Raw genomic sequence first — 11,666 nt, 5'->3', positions numbered from 1 at the left:
CCCCCTCGTCGGGGCTTTTAGCCCCCACTGTCGGGCAGATCCTGGCGCCATTAGTGGCCTACGTTAGGTGATGAACTTAAAATTAAATAATACAGTAATGCATTTGTGCACACATAGGCCTACACAAATATATCCCTCCCTACTCAATCAACTAACCCCTTTTTTCAAATTTGACCCGCACGTAATGGGCCAAAATAAAACAAACAATTTTATACAAATAAAAATGTAGTGAAATAAGATAAAATAATCGGATCATGGACAAAAGAAAAGTTTTCTTTTCTCCATGATCGGATCATTAATTGAAAAAGGAGCTATTCGCACGATACCAAGGATGCAAATATGCTTACGGGTCATAAACTATTGTGCGATTAAGATAGAGAGAAAAAAAAAACAACTGTTCGAGTTAATTTATCATTAATTTAAAAAAAAAATCACTTAAAGCATTCTGTATAGGCTACTGTACTGAAATTAGTAAAAATAAATTAATATAGGCCTAATTAAGTTTGCATTGTCACAAAAATGAATACCAAAAAAATCATAAAAATTATTTTTTAAATTAACTTGCTCATTTCGACGTGGTAACACGACCAACTTGAACATAGAAGTTCATGAATTACAAAAAGTTAACCCATACTTAATATTTAAAAAAAATGATATAAATAGGCCTACTAACTGAATTGTCATTTTTATGGGGCAAATACACTTTCCCACATTCCGGGTCCGTTGATGACGTTAACTTTCTTCACATTTCAGCAGGGGCGGCGCTAGTGGGGGTCGGGCAAAGAAGGCGTCGGGGACGTCTAGACCCTCCTGTCAGGGAATTTCCAGCTAGGTCGCAGTAGTGGACGGTGGCGCCAGGATTTGCCCGACCTGGGGTCTGAGGTCCCCTTTGTCCCCGACGAAAAAAAGTGGGCGTGGTTTGGCGTCGCTCAAAACTCTCAAAAGTGTTCCAGGGGGCGAAGCCCCGAAAAATATGACATTTTAGGGGTTTAAAAGGTTTTGGGGTCTACTAATATCTAGAAAATACACGTAGTTAATTGTTAAGGCTAAAAAAAGGACTACCGGTATATAATTATTAGACAATGTACAAAAATATATTTTACTTGGTTCAGATTTGTTAATACCAAACTAGGCTGCCAGTTGTCTGATGACCACCATAGGGCGCGAAACTAAAGCCGGGCACTCACTGCGTTGTACGACGGTCGTACGACCGTCGCACGACGAACATACATCTGCTTCCGGCGAGCGATAGGCGACGCAACGCCGTCTGCTGATTGTCAGTGGCAGTCTGAACGGATCCTCATTAAAAAGGCGATCCGTTGGGTCCGAGCCTTCGTGTGCGTTTGTCGTTGCGTTGCCGTCGAGCGTAGTGAGTACCCGGCTTAAGAGAAACAACCAAGCCACAAGAAACCACTGCGGAATATAAATAAATAAATAAAATAAATAAATAAATAAATAAATAAATAAATAAATAAATAAATAAATAAATAAATAAATAAATAAATAAATAAATAAATAAATAAATAAATAAATAAATAAATAAATAAATAAATAAATAAATAAATAAATAAATAAATAAATAAATAAATAAATAAATAAATAAATAAATAAATAAATAAATAAATAAATAAATAAATAAATAAATAAATAAATAAATAAATAAATAAATAAATAAATAAATAAATAAATAAATAAATAAATAAATAAATAAATAAATAAATAAATAAATAAATAAATAAATAAATAAATAAATAAATAAATAAATAAATAAATAAATAAATAAATAAATAAATAAATAAATAAATAAATAAATAAATAAATAAATAAATAAATAAATAAATAAATAAATAAATAAATAAATAAATAAATAAATAAATAAATAAATAAATAAATAAATAAATAAATAAATAAATAAATAAATAAATAAATAAATAAATAAATAAATAAATAAATAAATAAATAAATAAATAAATAAATAAATAAATAAATAAATAAATAAATAAATAAATAAATAAATAAATAAATAAATAAATAAATAAATAAATAAATAAATAAATAAATAAATAAATAAATAAATAAATAAATAAATAAATAAATAAATAAATAAATAAATAAATAAATAAATAAATAAATAAATAAATAAATAAATAAATAAATAAATAAATAAATAAATAAATAAATAAATAAATAAATAAATAAATAAATAAATAAATAAATAAATAAATAAATAAATAAATAAATAAATAAATAAATAAATAAATAAATAAATAAATAAATAAATAAATAAATAAATAAATAAATAAATAAATAAATAAATAAATAAATAAATAAATAAATAAATAAATAAATAAATAAATAAATAAATAAATAAATAAATAAATAAATAAATAAATAAATAAATAAATAAATAAATAAATAAATAAATAAATAAATAAATAAATAAATAAATAAATAAATAAATAAATAAATAAATAAATAAATAAATAAATAAATAAATAAATAAATAAATAAATAAATAAATAAATAAATAAATAAATAAATAAATAAATAAATAAATAAATAAATAAATAAATAAATAAATAAATAAATAAATAAATAAATAAATAAATAAATAAATAAATAAATAAATAAATAAATAAATAAATAAATAAATAAATAAATAAATAAATAAATAAATAAATAAATAAATAAATAAATAAATAAATAAATAAATAAATAAATAAATAAATAAATAAATAAATAAATAAATAAATAAATAAATAAATAAATAAATAAATAAATAAATAAATAAATAAATAAATAAATAAATAAATAAATAAATAAATAAATAAATAAATAAATAAATAAATAAATAAATAAATAAATAAATAAATAAATAAATAAATAAATAAATAAATAAATAAATAAATAAATAAATAAATAAATAAATAAATAAATAAATAAATAAATAAATAAATAAATAAATAAATAAATAAATAAATAAATAAATAAATAAATAAATAAATAAATAAATAAATAAATAAATAAATAAATAAATAAATAAATAAATAAATAAATAAATAAATAAATAAATAAATAAATAAATAAATAAATAAATAAATAAATAAATAAATAAATAAATAAATAAATAAATAAATAAATAAATAAATAAATAAATAAATAAATAAATAAATAAATAAATAAATAAATAAATAAATAAATAATCTTTTTGGAGTTAATGTTACTCCCTTTGGGGAGTAAAAATATGAGAGTAAATATTACTCCAGAAAAGGAGTCGTTCTGTACCTTTTTTATTAACTCCACTTTTGGAGTTAAATTGACTCCTTAAAATTAACAGTGCAATGTGACGATGAAATAATGAATCATTTTTAATGACAATCCGTTCAGACTACCGCCAACAATAAGCGAAAGCATTGCTTCGTCAAATGCTGACAAAGAGCAGAGATGGATTCCAGGGATCTCCAAAGCACATTACACAAAGAACATACATTCAATAAATCCATCAACCAATATAGTTATCTTCAATGTTAATGCTATTATTTATTCATTCTTTATACTGTGTAATCTGTACACAAAATAAATAGTAATTATTTATAATTATCAATCATATTAATAAAAATATTTAATTTTGGAGAGACAAGGCGGTGGAAGGCGTAAATTTCCATTGTTTTTGTGGCCAAAATAAAATTTAATTTTTATTCAAAATCATTATTGTCGGGTGGCGGGTTTGCTAAACAAGGTATAAAAAAGTCGCCTTTTACGTATCATTTAATTTAAATTAACTTTATAGTTGAAAATTATCTGAAATAGAAAATAGGTACTACCGATACCTATTATACTAGTGACAATAACATAACTGGAGCGAGACCCTCGGATAATTTTCCCTGTTGCAGGCTCTATATAGGCCTACTTCGACAATGTGACTTTTCAATTTTTTGTAACCTTGACCATTGAATTTTTCAACAATAAAATTAAATCAACATCTTCTTTAGTTCAATCGCTCTAATATATGTTATGATCCATTACACTGCTAACAGAAAACTTGTAGTCACGTCACACAGACACACAACGACAGACAGCTAAGATTCAATGACAACAAACAGCCTGTGATTTATCAGATTAAATTCTTTTATTTATCATAAAAACATACAAACATATCCTTCAACAGACGTATGCATTATTATATATGCAATATTTTAATAATACTTTTTGTTTTCATTTACTTCAATACAAATCATAATACTATAGCATTATATTATTATTATTATTTTTTTATTATGTATTTTTCGCAGGCATTTGGGGATCGTACAGAGCATTCAGTACTTAATGACGTCAGGTAAGGCAAATATCGATTCGTATTAGGCCTATAGCAATATAACAGACCGGTATTTATACGATATGAGTGTGTGTTACAAGTTGAGACCACCGAATTAATGTTTTGGTGTTTTTTTTTAATTGACTGCGTGTTCTGGTTTATCCATCGTTTATTTCTCCATTAATCCCATCTCTTTCTTGTTTTTCCGTTCCGATATTTCTTTCACCAGTGCATCCTTAAAAGATACCCAGGCCCTAGCGTCGTGAATTTTAGCCAATGTCTCATTAGATGGAGGAAAATTGATTGCCTATTAAAATAAAATCATATATTGTGAAAATTATTAGGTCACTCTAAATAATCATAATGTACACAAATCTAATACACAGATTCGATATTAATAAATTCCCACCCTTTATACGTGAGTATTATTCAACCCCGTTGCTAGACTCGTTGATCGGGGATGGGGCATTAAACTGAGGGGGAAAAACACTAGAATGGACACGCCCAACTCAGTCCAACCACAGTTGACTTAACAAAATCATTGTTTTTCAAAGTGTCTTAATTAGACAGTATTGCTAACGTTATATTTTAAATACATCAAATAGGCCTATGAGAGAAAGGAAAATACAGGACAGGCTACCACAACAAAAGCCCACCATGCTTAAGGCTGAGGCGAAAAAAATTAATGACAACAGCACTATATGCTCTGAAATTGTTCTTAGGCTAAAAATAATTATTCTAAATTGTCTTAATTTGACATTATGTCGTTAAATGTTTCAAAAAAGCTGTTGTGAATTTTGGGAGGAAATATTGAGGGGTAAGTAGGCCTACCAAGTGAGACGAAAGATCCAGACAGCTTGTAAACGTTTTCCAAATGGTCTTAAAGTGACAGTATTTTCATACACATTTTTTTTTTACATTATGAAAAAATTGCTAGAATCTTTTTTGGAAATGTACTGACATTTTGATATTTGTACATCAACGTATGCTACCTAGGAGGATGGGAATGCACTGGCACTATTCCGAGATTATTCCGGCCACATCCATAACAAACAATATCCATAAATTAAAACATCCTAAGAATACCATAGAAAGCAATTGACTATAAAACAATAACCAACAGAAATAAAACTCTCCTTGTACAACATTCCAGTTATTTCCTAGTCTAAGTTTGGGGCCAGAATAATGATGAAAATGAATACGTATCTAGTCGAGGTTGTATTAGGCATTGGCCTATAGGTTCATATACATTATTTAAAGAAAAAGTATTTGTTGTTCATTTGTTGTTATATATTCTATACTCAATTATCACAGTTGATTTTACAAGAGGGGTGGGGGTGATTTAACAGGGGGCTGTCCCCGGTCCCTGCCCATTCGCCGGGGCTGGTATTATTCTTGTCCCTGTTCTGATTGGCCAGTTGTTAAATTGTTGGCCACTCCAGAAACATACGTATTTTGTTAGAAGGTATTCAAATCATAAAGTACAGTACTGTAAACGTTACTGGCTCCGCCTACTTCGATATATGCAAAAATGCAAATGTGTGATTCGCATTAAACTGTCCGATTCTGCCATGGAAAACGTATGACATATTAGCTGAGTTTGCATACATTTCTTAGGTCATACGTTGAAATTTGAATGATTCTCGTTATCATTATTGCCTAGAAATAAATGAAATAAAATAAATTATAACCTACCAGTGTACTTGTGTTCTGCAACATCTTTATGTTGTTCTCGTTTTTAAAGAACTTCTTCGAGACAAGTATGCAGTCAGCGCCCTCACTAACCAGGCTTAAGTTGTTTTTAGTTTTCTTAAATACAGTTTCTAACCCCTAAAAAATAAATCACGTGTCAATTATCTTTTGAAAATAATCAAAAACGATTCATAAGGCCTATCGCACCAATTTCGTATTTGGCTGTAAAAAAGTAAACATACATAACTTACAAAAACTGAACCAGCGTCGAGTTCTGCTATTCGTGCAAAGGTTGATATGCAATCTTTTTTCTGTCTCCCCCGTTTTTCTGTGTTGTAATGCAATGCATTAGGTTGCATCTGAAAATATAGAATGAAGAACTAAATTTGTTATTTTGATGTAGGTCGATACTGCATGCATTGTATGGTATTGTATTTGGGCTGCCCACCCCCAATCTTTCCCAATTGAAAATGCCCGAAGCAAAAAAAAATCAGGCGCAAGTAGTTAAAAATCTCAAATCACTATATTTTGCGCCCCTCACTTAATCATCGAGTCCCTACTCACTATCCCCTTCAGCACCAGCCCCATTTCAAAGTCTTCCCCTCTCCCTTGGTAGAAAAATCTCGGACCCTCCTTTTCAGATATTTTCCCCGTGTATCTTGGTCTACCTCACTTTCTCGCTCACTTACAAATTCTTCACACTTTGTTTTACCTCTCTAGCTGCTAGGCTACTGGTCGTAAGGCCTGCCCGCTTCCATGTCCGTTGGATACCGTCACAATTAGGCTTCGACTTATCTAAGAGGGAAACATGGACATAAACAATGCATATATTAGCAAATACCGTATAAATAACAATTTTCGGTCGATACTTGCTGTACCTAGTAGCCCGGTATGTAGCCAGTACCGTAAACCATGGATTTAAATGATAAAATGATTTCGAAAAGATAAAATAGCTGACCACTTGAAATTAATATCAGAGTACTTTTTAAACTATTGACATTTTCAGTCAATAAAGCTATACTGGTTACCAGTTTCTTTCTGAGAAGTTATACGAAAATTAACAAATAATGTTTTGTGTTTTTAAAAAATATTTACTTACAATACAATATTTATTGGATTACACAGCTTTCATAACAGAGGCACACGTTAGACAAAACCTAACGGTGCATCCGAAAAAGAACAAAATGTAAGCAACGAAAATATAAAAACTTAACAGTTTAGTATAAGACCAACAATTTGAATCGATATTATGTTACCTTGGTCACATTCAGCTTTCTGAGGTGAATGGATAAATATTTTGGGAATATCATGTCTTTCCAATTTTTCAAATAATGAAGAACGATTCAGCTTCCCCTGTAAAATAAATAGGCCTACGAATTGTTTAATGTTAAATAAAACCACATAGAACAGGTATTTTTGTAAAACATATCAACTATTTATCACTAAGAAGTTGCATCTTATGAAAATAAAACGAGTTATATATATATTATTATAAAATAAAGGAGTTACAATTATGCAACCACAATAACTGAACAGTACTCACCTTCTTTGTCTCTTCCAATAACGACACTGATGAAAGATAATAAAGAATAAAGCAATTTGAAATCGGGTATATCATGTGGTGGGCAGCGGTGGCGCCAGAAATTTGCCTACAAGGTGTCCGGCATGTCCGACGGAGTGGTCCGAGCCAAGGGGGCCGATGGACCCTCGGTCGACGGCCCTGAATGAAAACTCCCTTGTAAGGGTTCACGGGGACAGTTTTTATGGCTTACTATCGTCAAAAATGAGCTTTTATACCACAATATTAGGTATTGGCAGTCAAAATAATTATTTGGATAGGCAAATTATTTTTTTTGATCCGACGACCTATAGTCGTGAGTCGGACGACAGGGGATCAAGGCCTGTCCGACGGGGAGGGGGATTCCTACACCCTACTAGCGCCACCAGTGGTGGTGGGTGGGGATAAGTGTGAGCAAATTTAGATGGTGCTTTCTGGAGAACCAGGTGATAAAAGGTGATTTTAATACATGCGGGCGCAATTTCTCCTTGCGCTTCACATTCCACCCTTGGATAAGCCACTTGTTGAACGAGATAACAGAGGCAGGATATAATAAAAACTGTCGATTGATTGATGATTGATTGATGATTGATTGATTGGTCGGTCGAATAATCGGTCTTTCGGTTGAATTTGCATGGTTATCATTATCAAAAAAGTACCAGCTCAGTGTGCGACATTTCATATTACATTACTAACATTATGTTTCACGTATTACCTCGTCGCGTTTATCTGTTCATTCATTTACACTTGACATTTTTCACTTAAAAAAATCTTACAAATTATTAATGCTGTGTTGAGTATAAGCATAATAGCTTAATGATTAAGTATGTATTTAAGACAGTGTCATTGTGTATGAGCAACACCTAAAAGTTGGTACTAGTTAATTTGTAACTACTGTATAATTAAAGAGTTTAATCTTACTACTCCTCCTCAGGGCGGCAGTGGCTTTCCAATCCTCTTCTAATTCATTGCGTTTCCTTCTGCTGGGCCTACCTGAATATGGTCGTTTGGTAGATTCTACTAATTCCGCAATCACTCTGCATTTTCCCTAATAAATAGACAATCGTAATTTTAAGCATCCCATTGAAATAAATTGTATGTGTGGCATGTGACCAATGACGTCAGGGACGCCTGGGATGGGGCGGTATTACAGAATTCATAGCTTATTATACATTTAAAAAAGTTGTTAATTAAATTATTTATAGTTGATAATTACATTTTTGTTGATAATGATAGAACATTTCGAGCGTACCGGCTGAAATTCCTGTCACAGGTCGAAAGAGGGGAAGATTATAAAACCATGGGCGCAGATCTGCTTTAATAGGTGGCGGGACAGTCGTGAGTTCACACTCAAAACAAAAATTAGGAAATAGTACGGTACATTTAGAAGGCCAAAAATGACACTCTTATATAGGCCTATAGTAAAATTCATCATCATCACATCACCATTATAGTCAAAATGAAGCGCCAACAAATTGCTCGTGATCGTTTATCATAAACATTTTTAACACTTCATCGCAATGTAACATAGAGTACAAACTTTAAAGGTGACCAAACATTTCGATTTTCGGCAATCAGAAATCTAATTAATATCTGTGACGTAGAAAAGAAAGCAAAACTTAAAAACTGTCTTTGATGTATTTCCTTTACTTTACCTACTTCAAAGCTACGGTGAATGTGCCGAAAACCAATCTTATCATTTACACGCTTTTTCTCGTACTTCTAAAATTATAATAAAGGCACGCGCACTCGAGTCGTGTATTATAGGTAATTCAGATGTTTGTGTGCAGAGATACCAGTATCTTGCTATAAGATGTACTCTGGCAACCCTTTTTGTTAAAACCTGGGTCATTAATTGTGTAGTTCATTTCACAATTTTCAAGCATCATCTTGACTTGTCGAAAAGTGGGGTAACCACCCACCCCCACCCCATTACAAATATGTAGTGTGCCCAGGGATAACAGCCAACTTACCGATCTGATGATGGCAATGTGACCAGCTTCGCTTACATTGTGTATAACAACTGTTTCTGGCCTAGGTAAAAAAATTAAATACAAAATGTGTTACCTTCATAGGCCAATACCGTACAGTGTCATTATTGATCTATAAAATAAAATCGCCAAGAGGTGGTCTAATAAGTCTATTCCAAAACCCAATGGGACTACCAGGGCTTTCGGTATCCCGAGATAGGCCTATATAAGGAACTTTTATTACCATAATTTGAGGCGGAATATTAATATTATTTTCCGACGAACTTAAGTGGCGTCTAACGTCAGAGGGATCCATGCTTATCCAGTGGGAGCTGAGACGATCTTCCTTCCCACCACAGTAGGATACGTTATAATGTAAGAAATTCCCATACAGGAAAATGTCCCAGCCATTCGACATCGCTAATCACCATCACTTCTCGTAAACACTTGATGACTTACTTATAGTATTTGCAGGTGAGACCACCATGGTTCGATCTTAATTTCTCCACTGGAAACCCCAAGAAAACCTCTTGCGATTTACAGAAATCGATAAGTTCCTCGCGATCTTTTTCCAGGGGTTCACGAATTATTTTCTGAAAATCCTAAAAGAAAACAGAAATACTTTTCAAGTGTGTCATGTTATTATTATACCTCCCGTTGCTTGACGCTAACATTATTTGTGATGGAAACACTCAACATGTTTTAACAGAGAACGCTGGGTGGAGATGTAGTGTGGTGTTTAAGATGCTTGCCTTCTAATCACAGGGTCCTTGGTTCAAATCTTGTGACAGCAAAGGAGATATCTTTGTTCTTTTGAGAGTGTGTTTAATATTTGAGAAGTGTACGTCCAAAATAAAATACTACACCTATAATGTGATATCTTACCTCCTTGTCAACGAGTAAGAGCTCAACGCTGTCTTTGCAAACATAACTGGCACCGCGGTTTGTGTCATTCAGAAGCTCTTCATCCTAGTAATGACGTCAAACACAATTAGATTCAATAACAATAGCCATAATTAATGAAAAAAAATTGAGTAATCGTATTGCTAAGTATAAAATCTTGAAAATCTATCTTTTGTGGAGATCTTCTGTTGATCTGACTGCAGTCATTATCTTTATCATAATCATCGTCAGTACTAGGCCTATTATTACCACATTATTATTACGATCACTTATACATTTTTATTGGCTTTACCTAAGACTAGCTGGAAAAGCCATTGTTTACTTCTGTTTTTTTTTCTTACATACTTTTTTCCCTTTCTTTTTGCATTGAGTTATTTCGCGCTGCACTTTGGTCATTTTCAATGTCGGCTGTTCCAAAATCTTTCGAAGCATAGACCATATATCAAGGATGTGCCACCAAATATTTAAGTGGGGTATGTATGTGAGGACCAATTAAGGGGATTTTAGGGCAAACACTCTACACCAGATATTTCAATAACTGGACAACTGATTTAGAAAAGTTTAACCAAGTTACAACGAAGAAATTGTCAAGTGTTAGTGACGATCCAGTTTAGAGTGTAAATTTGAGGGTCATTTAAATTTCTGACGTTCCAGACCTAAATATCTGTAAGACCTAATTAATGGGTCAAAACGAAACTTTCTGTAGTAGTTTGTCATAGTCCAATGAAGAAATGATTATTGTTGTGACTATCCGGAGTAGGGTGTGGATATAAAGACCATTCAAAGGAAAATGTACCAGACCCGATATTTCAGAAACGGATCAACTGATCTGCATGAAACTTTCGGGAAAGTTTAACCAAGTTACAAGGAAGATATTATTATGTGTTGGTGACGATCCAGTTTGGATGTTCGAATAAAAAACAAACTATTGAATCATGGCTTCTCTTAGTCTTTTTGGAGTCTGCATATATTATATTATCTAAATATAATCATTGGACCACTTGATAATTTAATTAACTGTCCAAAAAACGGTCCTCATATCCACACCCTACTCCAGATCGTTACAAAAATTGGATCATTTTTTCATTGGACCTTAAAAAACAATTCTGGAAATTTCATTTAGGTCTATTTATAGCTGGGACGTCAGAAATTTAAATTTATTTTGCTGCAATTCCAACCTTACTGCTCATTTAGCAATGAGATAGGCCTATGCATAAAATATTTTTGC

The 11,666-nt window shown here is 30.9% G+C and overlaps 1 protein-coding gene across 2 annotated transcripts in view; it reads right to left on the bottom strand.

The window, feature by feature from the left end:
* Positions 1-3,725: 3,725 nt before the first annotated feature.
* Positions 3,726-11,666, bottom strand: part of LOC117112059 (cyclic nucleotide-binding domain-containing protein 2-like) — a 13,491-nt gene continuing 5,550 nt past the window's right edge. Inside the window, exons 7-16 of one of the 2 annotated variants that reach the window (XM_033255116.1) lie at positions 10,421-10,504; positions 9,995-10,137; positions 9,539-9,599; positions 8,487-8,613; positions 7,551-7,576; positions 7,264-7,360; positions 6,720-6,802; positions 6,259-6,366; positions 6,011-6,145; positions 3,726-4,622 (exon numbers count right to left, since the gene is read on the bottom strand). In XM_033255116.1, coding sequence (XP_033111007.1) covers positions 4,485-4,622; positions 6,011-6,145; positions 6,259-6,366; positions 6,720-6,802; positions 7,264-7,360; positions 7,551-7,576; positions 8,487-8,613; positions 9,539-9,599; positions 9,995-10,137; positions 10,421-10,504 — 1,002 coding nt within the window. In that variant the 3' untranslated portion in view covers positions 3,726-4,484. The remainder of the gene's footprint in view (positions 4,623-6,010; positions 6,146-6,258; positions 6,367-6,719; positions 6,803-7,263; positions 7,361-7,550; positions 7,577-8,486; positions 8,614-9,538; positions 9,600-9,994; positions 10,138-10,420; positions 10,505-11,666) is intronic. The other variant, XM_033255114.1, reaches the window with a different exon arrangement.

Source organism: Anneissia japonica, unplaced genomic scaffold (assembly GCF_011630105.1).
Source record: "Anneissia japonica isolate Jap-2015-1 unplaced genomic scaffold, ASM1163010v1 scaffold699_len907043_cov185, whole genome shotgun sequence".
NCBI classification, from domain to species: Eukaryota; Metazoa; Echinodermata; class Crinoidea; order Comatulida; family Comatulidae; genus Anneissia; species Anneissia japonica.
The sequence above is the reverse complement of the archived record's forward strand: the minus strand, read 5'-3'. Positions and strand labels throughout refer to the sequence as shown.